General features: G+C 36.7%; 1 protein-coding gene across 2 annotated transcripts in view; it reads left to right on the plus strand.

Annotated features, from left to right (window-relative positions):
• Positions 1-1,992: 1,992 nt before the first annotated feature.
• The window catches only part of LOC144980320 (uncharacterized), a 23,085-nt gene continuing 1,026 nt past the window's right edge, over positions 1,993-24,051 (plus strand). The window contains exons 1-11 of one of the 2 annotated variants that reach the window (XM_078927983.1): positions 1,993-2,152; positions 6,351-6,747; positions 8,566-8,705; positions 9,131-10,408; positions 11,724-12,442; positions 13,577-13,838; positions 14,887-14,984; positions 17,554-18,103; positions 19,882-20,220; positions 20,995-21,961; positions 22,440-22,643. In XM_078927983.1, the coding sequence (XP_078784109.1) occupies positions 6,734-6,747; positions 8,566-8,705; positions 9,131-10,408; positions 11,724-12,442; positions 13,577-13,838; positions 14,887-14,984; positions 17,554-18,103; positions 19,882-20,220; positions 20,995-21,961; positions 22,440-22,643 (4,571 nt within the window). In that variant the 5' untranslated portion in view covers positions 1,993-2,152; positions 6,351-6,733. Of the gene's footprint in view, positions 2,210-6,232; positions 6,748-8,565; positions 8,706-9,130; positions 10,409-11,723; positions 12,443-13,576; positions 13,839-14,886; positions 14,985-17,553; positions 18,104-19,881; positions 20,221-20,994; positions 21,962-22,439; positions 22,644-24,051 lie in introns of both variants that reach the window. The other variant, XM_078927982.1, reaches the window with a different exon arrangement.

Raw genomic sequence — 24,051 nt, forward strand, 5'->3', positions numbered from 1 at the left:
GACTTCCATGTTTATGAAAGACGATTTACAGACTTTATATTATCCAAATCACCTTCACAGTGCTGAAAATATGTGAAAAAATGATTGTTCTTTTATAATAAATAAAAAACTGAAATTTTATATTTTGACCCAAAAATCGATAATTCAGGTGTCGCCCCTCCCCTTAAAGGCCAGGTACTCATTTTACACATGAGAACGGTGAGAGAATGTGAGTTAATAGCCTTCTCCAGCCAAGGACTCAACTAAGCGTGGAGCGAGGCTCGAACCCAGGACCTTCCGATCCGAAAGCGTTGAGAGAGTCATATTAAAAATATATATGATACGGTATAAAGGAGACATAACTACTTTGTGAGATACAGAATTATATAGCATGTACTCAAATAGTAGCCGAAATATGTATTGTAATTGAATTTGCAATTTATATAGCGCAATTTCCATTTACAGCGCTCAGTTGCGCTTTACAGTAGCAATCCGGACACAAAAACACTTTGATAAATATTATCTACATACAAATTATAGTTACAAAACAAAACAATGATGTTAGAAATAAACTGCAAATCGAATCCTCCTGCAAGGAATCCAAAAACGTCCTGATATGATATTAAGTCATAACTGGAGCACCCCTCGAAATCACTATAAAATAGCCAAAGAGTATAATATTATAAGATCATTGCTATAGAGAACAAGAACAAAAGGTGCATTACAAACAATAGAGTTAAGACGATCTTTGTGCTTATCCCCCCCCCCCCCCTCCTTTCCCTGTGTTCCTCTATTGTTACATTACCTCAAATTAATCAGCTTATCTCGTGGGACAGCTTTTGTTCTAGAGTACCCTGGAACCAACATGAATCGATCAAAAGAATTTCTCACTGTCCAGACTTGTAGGATATCTTTCTAATAGGCTTCAACAGTCGTGACGTCACTTCCCTCGGAATGGCGCATGGTAACTTAGTAACTGGTTCTAAACTATCGGAACAATAGACCTGTAGGATATCTGTCCAATTCTCAAGCAACAAATATACATTATATTTAGTGGTATGACACTCGTTTTTGGATCGGAAGGTCCTGGGTTCAAGCCTAGCTCGGCGCATAGTTAGTTGAGTCTTTGGAAAAGGTTCTTAACTTAAATTCTCTAACCGTACTCAGGCGTAAAAGGAGTGCCTGGCGTTGTCTCTGTCTGAAAGAAAAACTGGTAATATCGCCTTACAGGCGTCATGCCACATCCTACATGTTAATTGTTGCTGTTAGCCACGGAACCTTTGAGCACGTTTAGTGGATATTGCGCTATATAAAAGCTCAAGTTTATTTGTTTTTTTTTTTTTTTTTGTTTTTTATAAGGTGAATGCTACCGTACCTATCATGTACGCTTGCATGGTTAAAGTTGGACGCCCTCGATATGTTCATTAATAGCAAGTGATGTTCGAAATATCGACGGCCAAGAAGTTCGGTTTGGACGGCATGCTTTGAATGTAGCTATGTAATCCAAAATATAATAATTATAATAATAATCATCATAATAATAATGATAATAATAATAATAATAATAATAATAATAATAATAATAATAATAATAATAATAATAATAATAATAATAATAATAATAATAACAATAATAATAATAACAATAATAATAATAATAATAATAATAATAATAATAATAATAATAACAATAGTGCACATTTGTTAAGCGCAGCTTTTCATTATATATAAGTACTTGGCTCTGGGCGCGTAAAGATTTCATGATATCAATCAGGATCCGAACCCTTAATGATGATGAAAAAACCAACAACACTCTGAATTAATCACTTTGACTTTCGCCTCCTCACCCCCCCCCCCCTCCCCTCGCCAATCCCTACCCATTCTACACCAAATTCACCCTTTCGGACTGTACCTGTAACACTATTATCGGAAATAATATTGAACTAACTTGGCTAAGGATTGGCTATTGTTGTTATTAGCTATAACACTAATATGCCGAAATAAGATTTTACCACTCTATAATGAATGACTGAATGAATGGTCTGCCAACAACTGCCACTGCCCACTGGTCAGTGGTCAGTCATAGGGGCCAAAAACAATACAATATTATTGCATATGAAAGGAGGAATGGCACCATTTCGTTGGATGGATTAAAAATTCTTTCTGTTCAAATGTACAATTGAATGCGTGATCGTAATTATTTTGTGCATTGGAATGGTTTAATGAATTAGTGTGTAAAATTACATGGCCTTAATCAGTGTGTTGTGTTGTTTTGTGTTGTGTTGTGATAATGTACATGTTGCTGCTCGAAGATGTGTTGTCATTATGAACATTTCACTTATCGTTTTCAAATCATGACATTTTTATGTATCAAGCGGAGATATTGATTACTCCATAATGACTTTTAATCTAAGACTGAAGTGTCAACGGACTCCTTAAGCAGATGCAAAAAATAATAATAATATAATATAATAATAAATAATAATAATAATAATAATAATAATAAATAATAATATATAATATAATAATAATAATAATAATAATAATAATAATAATAATAATAATAATAATAATAATAATAATAATAATAATAATAATAATAATAATAATAAATAATAATAATAATAATAATAATAAAATAATAATAATAAAATAATGATGATGATAATAATAATAATAATAATAATAATAATAATAATAATAATAATAATAATAATAATAATAGTAATAATAATAATAAAAATAATGATAAGTGGTAATTTCAATAGTTGTTTTAGGTAGTAACAGTTAGTAGTACATAGTAGAAGTAGTAGAAGGCCAAGGGCCGAAACGTCGTTTGTTTTGTGTTTATTTCTCTTACATATGAGTCTCATTTACTCCTTTTAGCTTTCTCTCCATTTTAACTCACTCAACCCTAACACCGACTATATCCGTAGTTTACCCAAGGTTACTTCTACCCCATGTCTATTTATTACATTTTTCTAAAACAAATTATAGGCGTGGTATCAAAGCTAATGTTTTTAGTTTTTACATAATGGTAGTGGTAGTGGAATTAAACTTTCTATGTACATGCTCATTTTAATACATTTTGAAAAATAGCAAAAATCTCTAGGATTGAGTGAGTTAAAAACTCATTTAGTTCGGCACCTTTCATTTTTTTTTTTTTTTTTTGTTTCATTTCTCATATTCACGTTTACTTTCATTCCTTGTGTGTACTTATGATTTGAAATAAGTGTAAATGTTGCTGCTCGAAGCTCGAAGAAATAAATAATAACGTGAAGTTGAATGTAAGCTTACATTTAATTACAAAAACAGATCAAATGAACGTTTCGGGTTTCACCTTTATCAACAAAACAGGATGATTGAAACACCACAGATGTGGTGTTTCAATCATCCTATTTTGTTGATAAAGGGAAACCCGAAACGTTCATATGATCTGTTTTTGTAATTAAATTGAAGCTTACATTCAACTTCATGTTATTATTTATGATTTTAAATAAGAAAGTCTGTTATTATAATTATATTGATTTTCTAACCAAACCAGCAAGTTGTATTGTATTGTATTGTATTGTATTGTTAGCCGTAAGAACACCAGGCGTGTTAGAGTGAATCAGTGTGTTTGTTTCATTTCATTTCATTGTCGGCGTCCAATTCCCATGACGGTCCTTTTACTTTTAGAGTTTACACATGTGCACTGACAAAACGCCTTTTCTACATTTTGGACAATAAAAAGATTTAAAATATAATTAAATTAAAAATTAAATTGAGCTTTTATATAGAGCAATATCCACTAAATGTGCTCAAAGCACTTTACAAGGGGTCCCTAGCCAATAGCAACACTTAACACGTAGGACGAGACATGACGCCTGTTAGGCGATATTACAATTTTTCGGACAGAGACAACGCTGTTAACGGTCAGGTACTCATTTTACACCTGAGTACGGTGAGAGAATGTGAGTAAAGAGTCTTTTCCAAGGACTCAACTATGCGCCGAGCGAGGCTGGAACCCAGGACCTTCCGATCCGAAAGCGAGTGTCATGCCACTAGACCACAAATCACGTGTGTATGTGCACTGACATAACGCCTATTCTACATTTTGGACAATAAAATGATTTCACTCCCTATATCGCTTGAATAATAGAAATTAACTGCCATACTTTAGAAAAACTATTTTTTTTTAATTTGGCCAGAATAGCCCAGATACTCGTCCTTCAAATATCGATCGATTTAAATGACTCTCATCTTGGCAAAAACTCTCAAACCTTGTACTCCGCGAAATCAAGGGCTTGAGAGATTTCGCTAAGATAAGGTCTATTAAATCGATAGATAGTTGAAGGACGAGTTTTTCTGGCCAAATTTTTAAATATGGGGTTTTCCAGAGTACGACAGTTAACTTTTTAAGCTGTTGAATCTTCGGAGTTGCGTAGACATACAATAAATTAACAAATTAAAAAGCAGTCACTGATGTCTCATGTATATATATACAAAATGATGTGTTGGATACAGTGCTAGACTAAGCCCAATATAATGCGGCTATGTGGTCTAGTGGTACTCGCTTTCGGATCGGAAAGTCCTGGGTTCGAGCCTCGCTCGGCGCATCGTTGAGTCATTGGAAAAGACTCTTTACTCAAATGTTATCACCGTACTCAGGTGTAAAATGAGTACCTGGCCGTCAACGGCGTTGTCTCTTTTGGAGATATATTGTAATATCTCCTAATAGGTGTTATGTCTCGTTCTACATGTTACATGTTGCTGTTTGTCAGGGACCCTTTGTAAACCGCTTTGAGCACATTTAGTGGATATTGCGCTATATAAAAGCTCTAGTTTAAATGTTGCTGCTCGAAGCTCGAAAAAATAAATAACAATGTGAAATTGAATGTAAACTTCAAAATGTAATAAAGGTAAATTTATCTGTTTTCGTTTAATAAATTGAAGCTTACATTCAAATTCACATTGTTATTTATTCTGGCCAATGACTTTCACTGACTTAATCGCTTGAATAAATTAACGCACAACATGCCCAAATAAACAAACAAACAAAAACATTAACCCGGGGCTTTATTATTGAATAATGAATAATACTTGTTTGAGTGTTAATTATCATTTATACATTTTTGATAATAATAATGATAATGATAATAATAATAATATAATAATAATAATAATAATAATAATAATATAATGAATAATAATAATAATAATAATAATAATAATAATAATAATAATAATAATAATAATAATAAAATAATAATAATATAATAAATAATAATAATAATAATAATAATAATAATGATAATAATAATAATAATAATAATAATAAAATAATAATAATAAATAATAATAATAATAATAATAATAATAATAATAATAATATAATAATAATAAATAATAATAATAATAATAATAATAATAATAATAATAATAATAATAATAATAATAATAATAATAATAATAATAATATAATAATAATAATAATAATAATAATAATAATAATAATAATAATAATAATAATAATAATAATAATAATAATAATAATAATAATAATAATAAATAATAATAATAATAATAATATAATAATAATAATAATAATAATAATAATAATATAATAATATAATAAAATAATAATAATAATAATAATAATAATAATAATAATAATAATAATAATAATAATAATAATAATAATAATAATAATAATAATAATAATAATAATAATAATAATAATAATAATATATAATAATAATAATAATAATAATAATAATAATAATAATAATAATAATAATAATAATAATAATAATGGTGGATGAAGGCTCTTTTTTTTCTGATGATTTTTTCCTTTTTGTTTCTTTCTGCTTTGTCTGTTACTGTATCATTATCACCTTTTCAGATAAAACATTTGTGACCCTTCGCCTTAAAATGGTATAAAGTCAGGTTGGTTAAGATGTTGAAAATTGAATTTATAGCCAGACATATGAGACTTGCGTCGAGTTTATAATACATGATTTATGGAGGAGAATGACAACGATATTTTAGGGTTCTGATGCCAACAATTTATATTTTTGTCCAGTTTTAACATTAAATTCGGATTTTATGCATCTGGTTCGTTCCGACATAATACCGTTTTCAGACGATGGGTCACATTCGTGGTTTGTGCAATATTTGCATGTACGAACCAGGCAATATATCTTGTAGCGTCACGGTGCGGTTCAATAATTCCATTCTCTTGTTCTTTGATTTCATGATCGAATTTCCTTAGGAGTGAATAATTCATTTGTTTATCGATTACAATGTTATTGATAACAATGTTACACTTTCGTTACACCAACATCTAACATCCAACAATATAACAACCCATGAACACATTATATCTATAGATAGTATGCGCTTGGCTAAGAAGCTCACAATATTGCCATCCGGAAGTATAACGGAACAACACACAAAACTATGTGCAATCTTAAACTTTTATAGTCTGGATAAATACAGTTAAGTGAGAATTACTCATAAACGTGGATGGCAAATAAAAGCAATAACAATGACCCGAGTGACGTCAACTTCATTCTATCTATTCAGTTTTCAGTGATATAGAATAGTGTAGTTGTGTTCGTGCTGGCACTAATAACCTATTTTTGACACACATTAAATGTGTACCGATATTATAAAACCACAACGCACGTGTGTAGTTGGTGTGTAATGATAATACTATTATGAATGACAATTTATTTCGGACTTGGACTACAACCGGAAGTGGAGTCGTACAATGCCAGGACTCATGTAAGATGTTGATTATTTTGAGTTTTTGTTTCAAAATAGGAAATATGTGACCCATCATTTCTATCTGGTGTGTCATGTCGGGGTTTGAGGTTGATGTCGAAATAGTGACTTTTAGCTGAAATATTGTGATTTTGTTTTGTTGTTGTTGCGTTATTCGTGTTGTTTTGTTACAATTGCTTACTTTCTTGTTGTTGTTGTTGTTGTTGTTGTTGTTGTTGTTGTTGTTGTTGTTCTTCTTCTTCTTCTTCTTCTTCTTCTTCTTCTTCTTCTTCTTTTATTCTGTTCTTGTTTTTTTTTTTTTGAGCTGTATTTTTCCGTAGCCATCGTTATCATATAGCCTGACACTAGAACACACTAGGACTTATAGTTTGACGTCATTGTTTTAAGTTTGTGCAGCGTCTAGTGAGTTGTCGTTAGTAGAGCTCGAGGAAACAAGTTATTTCATTGGTTGAACTATTGAATACAACTCACGGTTTGTTTTCTTTTGTGGCAAAAGCTTTGTCTTTTGACGTCATTTTTTGGTCAGTGTCAGGCCGTAGCCAACGTTATGTTATAGCCTGATACTGAAATCCAAAAGGACTGGCAGTTTGACGTCACTATCTGTTTTTTTTTTTTTGTTAGTATTGCCCATGGAAACAAGTTATTTCATTGGTTGAACTATTGAATACAACTCACGATTTGTTTTCTATTGTGGCCAAAGCTTTGTCTTTTGACGTCATTTTTTGGTCAGTGTCAGGCTATGAGTTCACGAAGGCTACGGTCAGTGTCAGGCTATGAGTTCACGAAGGCTACGGTCAGTGTCAGGCTATAACTTCACGAAGGCTACGGTCAGTGTCAGGCTATAACTTCACGAAGGCTACGGTCAGTGTCAGGCTATGAGTTTACGAAGGCTAGGGTCAGTGTCAGGCTATAACTTCACGAAGGCTACGGTCAGTGTCAGGCTATAACTTCACGAAGGTCACGGTCAGTGTCAGGCCATGAGTTCACGGTGTCTACGATGGGATCGACCTCTTTCCCTTTTGGTGTGAAGCGAGTGCTCTACCAACTGGGCTATCGAGACCCCAAAATCTGCTGTGGGCAACGCATAATGGAGTCGACTTGGAAAATGCTTTGACTTTCACTTTCATGTGTAAAACGCTGATCTGGCCGGTAACAGTGTTACTTATTATAGTCGAAAAGAAATTATGGTGTCGTCTGAAAGGTTCCATACATGTTACGTGGTATATGTGCAGAACTGTTGTTGGCTTAGGAAACTTTGTGAAGCGCTCTTTGCACATTTTTGCGATTTATAAAAACTTATATTTGGGGATGGTTTTTTTTTTTTGTATTTTTCTTTCTTGCTTTGTCTGGCACCGTTCATACACACTTGTTCAGATCTTTACGTCAACATTTTTACCAAAATATATGAAAAGATGTTGTCTATATACGATAGAGTGGGGGAAAACCAATCGGAACTACTTTATCTTTATAATATGCCAGATATTTTAATAATTCTTACTTATTACAATCTCAAAACGATGGTTGTTTTAGCCAGTTAAAATATGGACTTTTTAAAAATCCCTTTATTCATCCCCAAGGGGAAATTTGTCTTTAGGGTCTATCCCAAGGAAAGACTGGAATAACCTAGGCGTCAGCAGCAGTGCATCGCCGCAAAGTGAGCCAGAGCGAGGTGGCTTGCTCAAGGTCACACAACGTGGGTACGAAGCAAAGACCGTACAGCTGAGCCACGCTGCCTCAAACTCTCAGACAGCGAAAGTTAACTCAACTCCAAGAAAGTCCGACAAACTTCCTTCAGTTCTTCCTTTTTATTTTTATCAGGGCTGACGCAAAAACACTGAACTTCCTACTCTCTGAGATTCAAACAGTGAGGAAAATATACGATGAATTGGACGGGGGAGTAGAAACGAACAGCCAGATTCACAATTCCCTGATCGAGTCTCTTTGTGGAGATCCCAAATGTAAGTAACAAGGAATTCCATGTAACATGTGGTGATCCTAAATGTAAGTAACCAGGAATTCCATGTAATAGTTGGAGATCCTAAATGTAAGTAACCAGGAATGCAATGTACTATGTGAGATCCTAAATGTACGTAACCAGGAATTCTATGTAATATGTGGAGATGATAAATGTATGTAACAAGGAATTCCATCTAATATGTGAGATCCTAAATGTAAGTAACCTGGAATTCCATGTAATAGTTGGAGATCCTAAATGTAAGTAACCAGGAATTCAATGTACTATGTGAGATCCTAAATGTATGTAACCAGGAATTCCATGTAACAAGTGGAACTAAATGTAAGTTACTAAGAATTCCATGTAATATGTCTATATTTGAGCGTCGTACCACCTTTCCCAAACTCATCTTTACTTTTCTATTTTTAGCTGAAAACCTGTCACATTCCTGTAAAAATACGGAATCCAAAGTCTCCCGCGATGACAATCTTGCCTGTCACCAATTAAATTTTGTTCAAGACTGTGATGGCCGGCCCGCCGATTCAAGAGCAACGACAACATCATATCACAATTCAAACAACAACAGTTTCCAAAATACACAACAAGGGGAAATCACTCATATTTCTACCAACCACAACAACCATCCAGACCGAGATACTTTGCAACCATCCCATTCGGAATTTTCTCGTATTCTCCCTGAACCTCGTCAAACTACACACTTGAATTCAAATCCATCATCGGCTCCAGAACCAAACCAGCATCACGAACGTTCTAAGAACCAACGTAAAACTCTTCAAAGTATCCCAAATCCACGTGCCTTGGACCCCTTCCATTACCGAGATCAAAACGGTTTACACGGCAACATTGTAACCAATAGGGAAGACAATCCAACATCGTCAAATATTAAAAGTAACAAAAGAAATATTCCTCATCTCCAGCACCTAAATCATCATCATCAACAACAACAATACACTCATAACGAGCACCAACAGCCTCTAAGCCAATCTTCTACCTCTACAGCAACCTTCACAAAATCACAAAACCAGATCCAAGAACCCCGGAATACTCAAAACAGAACCTCACCCTTTTCTTCATCATTACATATTCAACACCATCAAGACAATAATAATGTAAAGAACGGGGAGCGCATTATAACAGGAAATAAACACACCCGAGTGACTTTCGAATCCCCAAACCATCATGAGGTAAACAGCAAAACGCCATCTCCTACAGACTTACTCCTCTCCAGCACACCCCGACAAGCTGCTTGTTCTTGTCAAGACCATGTTAGGAGCCATCCTGATACAGAAATTTATCATTATCAACACAATGGAACTCAACTAAATCTTTCCCATTGTCATCAACAAAGTTATCAGCAACAATTGCAGCAACTAGAACACCAACAACAGCAGCATCAGGAACACCAACATCCTTATTGTCAAAGGCAGTTGGGAAATCAACAACAAAACATTCATTCCCAAAATCTTGGCAATAGTTCTGTTTGTGCCAATGATAAGCTAGGTATTAAGAAGGAGAATAAAAGACCAACGTTTCACCCAAATGTGAGACAAGAAAGGAGAGGGAGTGATGAAAAGGGAGGAGGAGAAGGAGGAGGAGGAGGACAAGATGATTTAGAAAGAGGAGATCAAATAGAGAGAAAAAGCAACTTTGTTGAGGAACATTATAGAGTGACTACTCACGCTAGTGGTAAGTTGTTTATCGTCATCGTTAGAACGTCACACCATCATCATCATCACCTCCACCACCTCCACCACCACCACCACCACGACCATCATCATCATCATCATCATCATCATCATCATCATCATCATCATCATCATCATCATCATCATCATCATCACCACCACCACCACCACTTCCACCACCACCACCACCACCACCACCATCATCATCATCATCATCATCATCATCATCATCATCATCATCATCATCATCATCATCATCATCATCATCATCATCATTATTTTTAGTATTCTCCACAATGAGTACCACTGTCAATTTATTTTTGGCACCATGACTGCCTTACAAAGCCCCCCCCCCCCCTTTTTCGCCCAAGATTCATCCATTTGGGATCACCAGATTGTATTTTCTAATCCAACCATCTTTATTTTCAAACTAAAATTTATATTCCTAAGTCAAAGCTCTGTATCCGATGTACGCCAGATAGTTTTATACCATAAATAATAAATAATTCTATCCAACCAAAATAAAAATAAATAAAAATCCCTTTATTCATCCCATAGGGGCAAATTTGTCTCTAGAGTCTATTCCAAGGGAAGACTGGAATAAATCAGGCGTCAGTCGCAATGCAGCGCTAGCGCCGCAAATTGAGCTAGGGCGAGGTGACTTGCTCAAGGCCACACAGCGCAGAGGGCGGGTGATCGAACTCGTTACCTTTCGGGTACGAAGCAAAGAACGTACCGCTGAGCAACAATGATAATAATTGTGTTGTGTCGCCATAAACTTTAAACTTTTTATAAATTTAAATTGCATGCAATCTTTCAGGTTTTGTTTCTTAGACTTTAATTCTAGTCATTTTGATGTAAAACTCTTTATTTTCATCCATCGTGCGGCTATGTGGTCTTGTGGTATGACACTCGCTTTCCGATCGGAAGGTCCTGGGTTCGAGCCTCGCTCGGCGCATAGTTGAGTTCTCCCTGGAAAAGGCTCTTCAGTCACATTCTCTCACCGTACTCAGGTGTAAAATGAGTACCTGGCCGTTGACAGCGTTGTCTCTGTTAGAAAGAAAATTGTAATATCGCCTAACAGGCGTCGTGTTTCGTTCTACATGTTGCTGTTGGTCAGGGACCCTTGTAAAGCGCTTTGAGCATATTTAGTGGATATTGCGCTAGATAAAACAGCTCAAAGGTCGGTCAATTCTTACCTTGTTCATTTCTGTATGATTCTAGAATGATGCTGTAGGTTCCATATGAGATTCTTCAACTATGTCTTTCCTAATACGTATTAATTCTTACCCTTGGCTACTCTTATTTTCTCAAAGACAAATCAAAACAAATTGCAAGGAATAGAAACAAGGGCGAGCTATATTTACAATCAGATGGTCGCCATGGAAACTATGTAAGCAGTCACGAACCCGACAAGCAAAACCCACAGGAGGACCATCATACCAGCGTCCAGTATCCTACAAACCCCAGCCAGAGCCTCAACACCAACAACACGCTGCTATCCAACCAACAACAATCAAGCATTGTCCAGTCTACCTTCAATAATCAACAAATCAGCAACAGCAACAACCCTCAACTCACCCAAGACGACAACCGGCGGGCACAAACCGTCAAATTTCAACCAAATTCTCCGCAGTTAAACTTCCACCAGATTCCCCAACAATCCACAACCCAGAATCGAAGTTATAATAAAACCCAGCTTCATTTGGGTAACCAATCCTCTCAGCAAGCGCTGCCTTTCAAGTCTTACACAAAACACCAAGAAGAGCCAAATTTCTACAAGTCCCAAAACCGTCTTCAACAACAACAGTTAAAAACAAACGATGTCCAAATTTCCAATAGAGAGGATGATAACAAGGTAGACAACAACAGGTCTAACGGTTTCTTTCCAAAACAACAACAGAGTGACCCCCCTTTCCCGTCAAATCCACCAGGAGGAAATAATATGTCGACGGACGCTCTCCGTAACCTTGTGGCCCAGCTGCAGCTGGATTTGGTTGAAGCTGTGAAAAAGAGAGAAGAAGCTCAAGGAGAGGTAAAGGAATTTGCTTGTTATGCTTCATTTAAATAAATGAATTTTTCCGAACGTTTTATCTCCCTTTGTCTATCTCTTTCTCTCTCTCTCTTTCTCTCTCTCTCTCTCTCTCTCTCTCTCTCTAGCTCTCTCTCTCTCTCTCTCTCTCTCTCTAGCGCTCTCTCTCTCTCTCTAGCGCTCTCTCTCTCTCTCTCTCTCTCTCTGTGTTGTCTAGTGGTATGACACTCGCTTTCGGATCGGAAAGTCCTGGGTTCGAGCCTCACTCGGCGCACAGTTCAGTCCTTGGAAAAGGCTCTTTACTCATATTCTCTCACCGTACTCAGGTGTAACATGAGTACCTGGCCGTTAACAGCGTTGTCTCTGTCAGAAAAAATTGTAATATCGCCTAACAGGCGTCATGTTACGTTCTACATTTTAATGTTGCTGTTGGTTAGGAACCCCTTGTAAAGTGCTTTGAGCATGTAAAGTGGATATTGCGTTATATAAAAGCTCAATTTTTAAACAAAATTTTCTTCTAAAATTTAAAATTTGCGTTTTCTCAAAATAGAGTCAGAATTACATGCGTCTTTTCGCCCCTAACCCTAACCTTAACCCTAACCCTAATCCTAACCCTAACCCCCTAACCCTAACCCTAACCCTAACCCTAACCCTAACCCTAACCCTAACCCTAACCCTAACCCTAACCCTAACCCTGTACTTAGTATTCAAACGGTATGGTACGCATTCATCATAACATATAACAAATAATATCGTATTTAAAACCAAAGCTAGAGGTGCCTAAATGAGCCAGTAAAATGGAGAGAGAAAAATAAAGTGAGTAGATGTGACTCATATATAAGGGAACAACACCAAACAAACAACGTTTCGGCCCTTGGCCTTCGTCAGGAGACAGAAAACACGGACACCAATATGTAAATTTACAATTTACGCCCTTTCCTCACATAAACATTGTTTCCACATTTGACGAAATGTGATATTTTGTAAATTTACATATTTGTGTTTGTGTTTTCTGTCTCCTGACGAAGGCCAAGGGCCGAAACGTTGTTTGTTTTGTGTTGTTCCCTTATATATGCGTCACATCTACTCACTTTATTTTTTTCTCTCCAATATCATATTTCTATCACCCACACTCAGATGCGACAACTGGAGACAAAACTCGAGGCCACGGAAAACACCGTCCTCCATCAGTCCAGAAAGATGAAGTCCTATCGCAACGCCTTGGAGGACGTAGGTTTGAATCCTCCCCTCACTCACCGTTCCAACAGCGAGGCGTCCCTGTCCCGCGTTGGTCGGCGAGGGACGACGGAACACCAGGTCAAGTCTTTGGACAGCAACAGCAGCTGTAACATGAGGCGTAGAAGGTCTATGGGGAATCTTCACTGGCCGGGAAACAAGGGTAGGTCAAAATCACTAATGTTAACCCTCTTCTTACCAACCAAAGGAAAATCGCCACATTCGTAACGATACAACCATTACTTTTAGCAATCAGATTTCTTTTATAAGTCACACAATTTAAAGAAACATGTTTTATTTCATCTATAAAAACGCGACACAGTGTTGTAGAGTTCATTTTTCTGATCAATATTATGCATAAAATGTATTTGTTGCATTTCTGTTTGAGTAAGAAAAAGCTATTTTGTGTTGGGTTGGTGTGAAATTTTGGAAAAATTCTGAAAATGGCTGGTCAGGAAATGGTTAAACAATACACGTATTAAAATGCAGTATTTTACTGTTGGCTTTTTCCTTACCAAGTAATTTCAGTATTTTCCCAAAAATGGCAGGCTTACCCTGTAGAAAAATTGATATTTAAAACTCAAGTTTTCTACAAAACAACTTTATGTTCTTATTAATTAAACAAAAATCATTCTTCAAAGTTTGTGATGTACAAAATAAATCTGAATAAGAAAAACGTTTATCGAATTGAATCATCTATTCCATTTTAACTATTGTTGTTTATGTCTTGTGACGCAAGGCTTGGCATGCACCCTGTTTCAACCAACCAGTTACTGATCAAATTCACGTTTGCTTGACTTTTACACACAAAATAGTGTAGCACAACTTACTTACTTACTTACTTATCCGAACCAGCGACCACCTGAGCTCTAGCCCTTCGGTCTTGTGCCATGACGTAGAAGTTAGACGTCTTTTGTAGTTGTTGCAGGTGACTATAAAGTGTGCTCCTGATTTGGAACTTACTTACTTATCTGAACCAGCGACCACCTGAGCTCTAGCCCTTCGGTCTTGTGCCATGAGGTAGAAGTTAGACGTCTTTTGTAGTTGTTCCAGGTGACTATAAAGTGTGTTCCTGATGCTTGGATTTGGTGGGAGGAATGTGCAGTGTAGCACAGCAACACAATGTCTCTGCCATTTCTCTCGACTTAATTGTGTAAAGAAGGCATTTTGTTTTAAAATGTCTACTTATTTATTTTCCGTATTCGTTTCAGATGACCTCTTGAACTCATCATCGTTGTCTGAGAAGGGTATGATGAAATCCACAGCCCTTTCTACAACACCCAGAAAGAAACTGGTGGCACGGAAAGAGGTATGCTTTACAACGGTCGTGATCTTCTTCTTCTTCTTCTTCTTCTTCTTCTTCTTCTTCTTCTTCTTCTTCTTTCTTCTTCTCTTCTTCTTCTTCTTCCTTCTTCTTCTTCTTCTTCTTCTTCTTCTTCTCTTCTTCTTCTTCTTTCTTCTTCTTCTTCTTCTTCTCTTCTTCTTCTCTTCTTCTTCTTCTTCTTCTTCTTCTTCTTCTTCTTCTTCTTCTTCTTCTTCTTCTTCTTCTTCTTCTTCTTCTTCTTCTTCTTCTTCTTCTTCTTCTTCTTCTTCTTCTTCTTCTTCTTCTTTTCTTCTTCTTCTTCTTCTTCTTCTCTTCTTCTTCTTATTATTATTATTATTATTATTATTATTATTATTATTATTATTATTATTATTATTATTATTATTATTATTATTATTGATGGTATTACGATTGTTGTATTTTTGTGTGGTGTATCAGTTTATTTCTTGGTTCCATTTACCTTTTTTTCTTTTTCTTTTTTTTTTTCTTTTTTTAAATTTATTTATTTATTTATTTATTTATTTATTTATTTATTTATTTATTTATTTATTTATTTTCCACTTTCATGTATGTTGGCATGTATGTTGATTTATTGGCGAAAGCCTAAGATTGAATAAACTTTGAAAAACTTTGAATTATTCCAGTACAATATGAAATCTTTTAATTTTATGGTAATATAGGGGAAGTAATTCAAGATAGTAATAGTAAATTGTATTGGACGTACAAATAGCGGGAAAGAGAAAAAAGGGACGCCCAAAGACTAGATGGTGTGATAAGGTAAAGGATTATATGAAAGAACTGGGCCTGGACGAAGATGATGATGTCTGAACCGAGATGCATGGAGATGTGGCATTCATTATGGCAACCATGCAAAATGCGCGATAAGCTGAAAGAAGAAGACGAGGAATAACAGAAAATTGTAGTTCTAATGTTATGGGGTCCCGATAGCCCCGTTTGTTGAGCAAGCAAAAAGGACCGGTACAGATCTAACCAATGGTTGGATAGCTGAGCCGGTACAGATCCAACCAATGGTTGGTTAGCTGAGCCGGTACAGATCTAACCAATGGTTGGATAGCTGAGTGTGTAAGAACATACTTTGCGATAATAGCAAGCAAATGTTCATGGTACATTTCACGGTTATGTATTCGTGATAAACTCCAGCCCTGTGGTCTTAACAGTTGGGAAGGACTTCCACTAAAGTCATTGTGAAAGAGCATCATGCGTCTTTTTTTCCCTGAATTAAATCAAATCCCTGAACCCACATATGAATCCGTATTTCTAATGTTGTCATGCTAAGCAGTGTGTATAATTCTTCTCATACAATTGTTGGTGAATGTCTGTACTATATGTCTTGTGTTCTTGTTCAATCGCCCTGTTTGTTTCTGAGCCATACAGTTACACTGATTTTACATTGGTGTTGAAAGTCTTTTTCTTTTCTTACGTATTTCTTTAGAAGACCAGATGTTGACCCCATTCTGTAACATCTTTCCTCGACACTCTCTTTTTGTCAACAACGCAACGAACATATTTAAAAGTTAGTTATATTATTTTGAATAATTTAGTCTTCTTGAAGTTGGCATCCACTCGGGTGCTTCAGAAAAGAAATATTCCAGTCTATATGTTTTTCTAACATTTGTTTGTAATTGTGTGTTAGACGTGAAGGGTCATAAGCAAAGTTTAAAGAATCCAGCGGAATCAATATACTCTATTAAATTCCATTTGCTTTTCGCTGATGTGAATTTTATGATCCAGTCTGTCGTTAACAAAATGAACATTGATGACAGGAGGCATCCCTGCCTTACCCAGTCTTGACTTCAAAACGGTGAAATAGTTACCCTCTGTGTATCTTGCATGGCATGCCTTTATATGTGTTTTAATTATTGCGGTGATGTTGTCTGAGATGCCGTATTGTTATAAGAATTCCCATAGAGTTTCTCTGTCCATGCTATCGAATGCCTTTTCGAAGTCAATTAAGTTAATGTAGAGTGGAGAATACTACTCAATAACGTGCTCTATTTTGCGTGGTTATTGGGACACCAGATAATAAGCTCAAACCTATTCTCTTTTCTTCTCTTTTTTCTTAATTTTACTTTCTTTCTATTAAAATCTTTATTTATCTTTTTTTTTATTTTTGCTGTTAGCCCTCTCGATATAAACATCAGAATTCAAGTATAACGTTGTTGTTGTTTTTTTTTTGTTTTTTGGGGGTTTTTTTTGGTGCGGCTATGTGGTCTTGTGGTATGACACTCGCTTTCGGATCGGAAGGCTCTGGGTTCGAGACTCGCTCGGCGCATAGTTGAGTCCTTGGAAAAGACTCTTTGCTCACATTCTCTCACCGTACTCAGGTGTAAAATGAGTACCTGGCCGTTAATAACGTTGTCTCTGTCGGAAAAAAGTGTAATATCGCCTAACAGGCGTCATGTCATGTCCCGTCCTTCATGTTAAATGTTACTGTTGGCCAGGGACTACCCTGTAAAGTGCTTTGAGCACGTTTAGTGGATATAACAATATATAAAATCTCATTTTTAAAAAATCGATGTCGCTTTTATTTCAGCCTTCCCATCCGATCATGGTAAATTCACATGGAGATCGTCATCATCATCATAATCACAAAATCAACCGTCACCAACATCTCGACCACGCCACCAATTATACAAGATCTTCAACAGCAGAGATGACCAAAAATCACCACCACCATCACCATCCTCACAGCAAAGCCAAAGGAATAAAACTGACCTTTGACCCCGACAAAAATAATTCCGCGTCTCATCCCCGTCATCATCATGGACCAAATCACAACAATTGTTGTTCTCATCACGGACAGGACTTGTCTGAAGATGGGTCAAGTATAGAAAACAGTCATACGGACCCACCTTACGACAGGAGAAACAGCGAATCTTCTAAATCGGATAACGATTCGCCCAGGTCGGCTATATTGAGAGATTATCTGAATCATTATTATTCAAACCACCATCACGGCCAAGCAGGACGAGATAGTCGAAGCAACAACAACAACAACAACAACAACAACAATCGAGAGAATTCAAAGTCTCCTCGATACAACTACGACAGCCTCTTCAGTAATGACTTTTCTCAAGACCAAGGTAAGAATTTTTATAATGTTTTTATCGTGCTTTATCATAATATTATAAATAATAATAGAGCTTTTATATAGCGCAATATCCACTAAATGTGCTCAACGCGCTTTACAAGGGGTCCCTGGTCAACAGCAACATTTAACGTGTTGGACGGGACAATTGCCTGTTAGGCGATATTACCATTTTTCGGACAAAGACAACGCTGTTAACGGCCAGGTACTCATTTTACACCTGAGTATGGTGAAAGAATGTGACTAAAGAGTCTTTTCCAAGGACTCAACTATGCGCCGAGCGAGGCTCGAACCCAGGACCTTCCGATCCGAAAGCGAGTGTCATACCACTAGACCACATAGCCTAGAGGTATGCACAGGAATTAACCTCTCCTACCAAATATAGGAAAATCGTCACATTCGTGATGATACAACCAACATTTTTATTGCTCAGAAAAGTTTTGTACATCACACAATTCTTGAAAAAATCTTTTTTTTTTTTGCAAAAAAATATGTATAGGGAATGAGATTAGCGGAAGAGTAGCGTCCCTTGATTGGAAGTCACGAGCGGAAAAGTTATTAGAGAGAGAACGTCATGTTGGTTGTGCGGCATGAGACACTTCACCGAAAGCGATGACGAGAGAGACGCATGAGCAAAACCATTTCGACGTTCTCTCTTTAAGGTGACGTCCAATCAAGGGACGCTACTCTTCCGGTAATCTCATTCCCTATAAGTATGTACTTGTATCTCCTCAGTTGAGTGTCAAACAATCAAGTTTTCCTAAGAAAAGGTCCGTAGGGAGAGAGTTAAGTGGGGGCGAAGTAGCCGGGTGGTTAAAGCACTGCACTGCAACCAAAAATGTCCCGGGTTCGAGCCCAACTTCGGCACATTCGTTTTTTACTTTACATGGGCGATATTATGAACCGCCAATTTAGTCACTTTGGACAATATGAGTGATTCCTGTTGACATCAGACATCTTGTTTGATGGATTTTCTGTGGTCCTTCAAGGAAAGCATAGGCGACGGTATAATAATTCCTTTTATTCATCCCCATGGGGAAATTTGTATTTAGGGTCTATTCCAAGGGAAGACTGGAATAACCCAGGCGTCAGCCGCAGTGCAGCGCTGAAAAGTGAGCTAGGGTGATATGGCTTGCTCAAAACCACACAGCGAAGCGGCGAGTGATCGAACTCAGCAACTTTTGGGTACAGAAGCAAAGACCGTACCACTGAGTCACGCTGTCCCATAAATCTAATGAAATTTGAGGTAAAAGTTTCCTATTGAACATAGATAACTCTTCAATATACGAAAGAATCCGATAAGCTTACTGTGAATAATGTGGCAAGTATTTATTGTTGCCTGATGCCCGTCTTCACACTATAGAAATTGACTCCAAGTTTGTATGTAATATGCACGGTATTTGTTTTTTCTAAAACTTTGATAATATGATTTCGTAGTCTGATGTCACGTCCGCCCAGCAACGAACAGCTTGGTTCTAAGGAAAAAAATGTCGGTACTTTTTATTCTTCATGCTGGCTAGGACTTTTTCACATGTCATATGATCCGAATGTATACAAGTCGAAACATATTCAAATTTGTAATTTTTTTCTCCTCTGGATACACTTTTATGCTCGTCGGAGACGTATTTCATAAGGGCGGTGATGGAGAAGATAATGGCGTCCGCCATTGTTTCGATAGTTTAGAACCAGCTACTATGCGTCACATACATTAAGGAAAGTGACGTCATGACAGTTGAATTCTATTATCAAAACTGTCTTTTTCTCCTCTACCAGCGAATCAATTGGAGGCTATGATCAAACATCAAATCCATTTACTAGTTACGCAGAGAGAGGAAATCAACACGCATGAATTGCTACTGGACTCCATGGGGATTCCCCTTGAGAAGAGCCAATGGCCACGTGATAGTGGCTCTGCTGGCGATGGACGTGTTGAGAATGGCAACAACAACAACAACAACAACAACAAGACAACAGACATGTTTGATACGAGATACGACAAGGGCAGCAAGAACAACAAGGACAATATCAGGGTAGAGAGAGCGGTCAGCCAACTGCATGAAATCAAAGCAATGAGACAACATTTGGAATCTCTCGACATAGACAACAACACAGGTAATTAAAAATAAGAACTAAAAATATGAAGTGTGGATGAAAAACGGTGCCGGAAAAAAACACGAATGAAAAATACAAGAGAAAAACCATCCCAAAAAACCAGTCTGTCTCGTTTCATACACACTTGTTCATAATATCTTTATCTTTTCCGGTTCCTGGCTCCTATTTTTTACAATTTTGATATTACAGGTAATTACTCTTTTTCTCTCGAATTCTCTCTCTCTCTCTCTCTCTCTCTCTCTCTCTCTCTCTCTCTCTTTCTTTCTTTCTTTCGCTTTATGCTCGTCGCTCTATATCTATCTATCTATCTATCTATCTATCTATCTATCTATCTACCTATTTACCTATCTATCTATCCATGTATCAATCCATCCATCTATCTATCTGTCTATCTATCTATCTATCTATCTATTTTCCTATCTATCTATCTACATATGCGCGTGAATGTCACATGGTATTTTGTAAACCGCAACTGATTAACGCTGTATTGTTTCCTCATTTTTCATACATTTTAATCTCGTTTATTTTCACAGCCCATCCCTTCATGTCGTATCTCGTCTATTTCCGCAGCTCATCCCTTCATGTATTTCGTCTATTTCCACAGCTCATCCCTTCATGTATTTCGTCTATTTCCACAGCTCATCCCTTCATGTATTTCGTCTATTTCCACAGCCCATCCCTTCATGTATTTCGTCTATTTCCACAGCCCATCCCTTCATGCATTTCGTCTATTTTTACAGCTCATCCCTTCATGTATTTCGTCTATTTCCACAGCTCATCCCTTCATGTATGGAAGCCATGTGAATCACGTCATCTTCCACCAAGAAAATCTTATATCCACATTGAAACAAAACTTTTCGGACGATGAAAGTAAGATAAAACAAGAATTACAAGAAATGGAAGAGAGATTAACACAAGAAAAAGACTCGATTAGCGAACGGCTTGCCCAGGCGGAAGAGGAAGTAGAAAAACAAAAATCTTCCATCAAAAAATACGAAACGACTATCAAAGATTTGGAACGAAATTTGAAATGTTTGAAAGAAAAAGAAGGGGAGCAGGAAGAAGAAATGCAGAATTTGAAGAAAGAAGGAACCCGAGACAAAGAAAAACTAATTAAAGAAGAACATGCAAATTCTGAGCTGCAGAAAAACCTGACGACTTTAGAGCTTGTCAAGGAAGACTTGGAATCAAGAATTCGTATCTTAGAAACTGAGGTCAAGGATAATGAAAAGGAGCGAAATAAGCTGAAGAAGGACGTTGCAGTTTACCGTGAAACATGTCAAGGTTTAAAAGAAGCCGTTGGCAACAAAGAAGACTCGTTACGCGAGCAGCTCGAGGCGTTAGAAAGTCTCAGCCAAGAAAAGATAGAAGTAGAGAGAACAGTTGAGAATTTGAAACTTGAAATTCATTCGCTGAGAGAAGAACAAAATAAAGTTTTAGTCGATTTGGAGGAGAAAGAGTCTATAAAAGTCAGATTTAATCAACTGATGGTGGAGCTTGATCAGAAATTGGTACAGGAAAGGCAGACTGTGAAAGAAAAAGCTGCTCTTGAAGCGGAAGTTGATGTTTTGCATGAAGAGAGAAGGAAACAGCAGGAGAATTGTGAAGTGCAACATGGTCGCTTGGCTGTAGAGCTGGAGGGGGTTAGGAATGAAAAACTTGAAATGGAGAATCGTCTGAGCAAGCTGGAAATAGAGGCGAGGTCAAGACGAGTTCTTGAAGAGGAGATTTTAAGCTTAAGGTGAGTTGAAGGGTCAAATGACATATTACATCTCTATGGGTCAGCGTGGCTCAGCGATACGGTACTGGCTTCGTACTCGAAAAGGTACCGGTTTGATGAACTACATTGAAACTGAAAGTTTTCTAGTCAAAATTAAAACGTGCGTTTTGTTAATGTACAAAAATATAAATAAATATGGCTGCGCAGTCTCTTTAGACGCTTGCCGTGAATGTGTGTGTTAATGTTACTTCGAGTGTGTCAGTCTGTTTCTAGTATCCAGTTAGTAATTTGTTTCCATAAATCTCTGTCTAGTGCAAGTGTTCTTAGCTTTTGAATGTCATCAAGTGTGTTAAGGTGCTGAGGCAGTTGGATGTTTCCTTGTGTTGTTGAAATCAGTTCTTCGGTTGTTGTTTCTAAATGTATTTGATACAAAAAAAATAAACTGACCAAAATGGTTCATGGCGACATAAATTTAATCATAATGATGTCATCATTTTAGGTTCATGTTCGACAGGAAATGCACCACGGAATCTGAAATGAAACGCGAGTTGGTGGAGGCCGAGGCATACATGCGGAAGACGGAGCGAGAGAAGGCGGAGCTGGAGCAAGAACTGGAAGACAAGGTGGAGAAGATTGCACGGAGAGACAAACAATGTCAGCATTTATGTGAGAAATTCAACAAACTGGATTTGGCTTTTACCAAGTAAGCAAAACTATCTCTAGAAGGGAAGCCCTCCTAAAGGTCCTCAAGCTAGCATTTCTTTCAATGTGTACTTTCACCGTGGATCTTTTGTCATACGTTTATCTATTTAATTTGTCAATATATAGTAGCATTTTAAAAACTCTAGAACAAACCTTGACAGATTGGTGAAAATTTAAACTTTCCTAATACCACCATTGTTTTGGTTTTCCGTCGCCATTTTGTTTTGTGAAGTATTGAAAGCAGTCCAAGGTTTTTTTTCTATTAGGGTTAGCTCGAGGTCAGAGGATTTTTTTTCTATTAGGGTTAGTTATAAGTCTTAGTAGCGGTCTCTCATATAACCTCAATTGTGTTGGAAGAGACTAAAGCAACAACAAAAAAAAAAGAAAAAAGGTGCTAGGGTGTCTGTTTTTCCTACTATGGTTAGTTAAAAGTACTAGATTTTATTTGTTCTTAGGGTTAGTTCAAGGAATATTTGAGTTCCCTTAGAACAGAGAGCTTTCGGAAGACATCCCTTTAGAAATAACAATGACTATCACTAACTCTTCAAAAGAAAGAACAAAATACTTGACAAGAAACATTCCGCACTCAAATCCCTTCTTCAGCCATCCACGAAAACAGAAAAAAAATGTTTTAAGAGCTTCTATCAGATTTGATTCAATCAACGTAATTTAAATATTTTGGTCCGTGTTGATAAAAAAAAAAAATATAGCCTTTGTTTTAAAGATAATTTGCCAAACAATACTTACTTACTTACTTACTTACTTAGGTCGCCCCTTGGGGCGCCCAACATGAGCCACAAGTCTTCGCCATTCTGTCCTGTCCTCCATAAGCGTACGCAGCTCCCGGGTGTTGTCCATTCCTATGTCATCTAGTAGACAGTCAATGTAGATTGTATTCTGCCTGCCTCTGTTTCTGGTTCTTTCAAGTGCAAGACTGATTGCAATGTCCCCCTTGTGTCTCCAGCAGTGACCGGCAAGTCTCGGTCTTCTCTGTTGCCAAACAATAGAAAAATTTTAAAAGCCTCTTTGAATGTTGATATGATGTGAGCTCTCGATATAGATAGTATGCGCTTGGCTAAGAAGCTCAAACCATTGCCATCCGGAAGTACAACGGACCAACACACAAAACGATGTGTAACCTTGAACGTTTATAGTCTGGTTCATACAGTTTAGTGAGAATTACTCATAAACGTGGATGGCAAAAAAAAAACCAATAACAAATACCAGAGTGACGTCATCTTGGTTCTATCTATAGATTCAATCAATGTAATTTAAATATGTCTCTTTGCACGTATCGTCCAAATGTCAAGTGTCGATGTAAGTGTGGGATCCCTTGGAAAACATTCTGAGTATAATTTGGGGATATTGTTTTGGCCAAATTTTTAAATGCGAGTTTTTCAAGAGTACGG

The sequence above is a fragment of the Berghia stephanieae genome, chromosome 9 (genome assembly GCF_034508935.2).
Source record: "Berghia stephanieae isolate SIO BIC M18660-M18661 chromosome 9, UCSD_Bste_1.3, whole genome shotgun sequence".
Classification (NCBI taxonomy): Eukaryota; Metazoa; Mollusca; class Gastropoda; order Nudibranchia; family Aeolidiidae; genus Berghia; species Berghia stephanieae.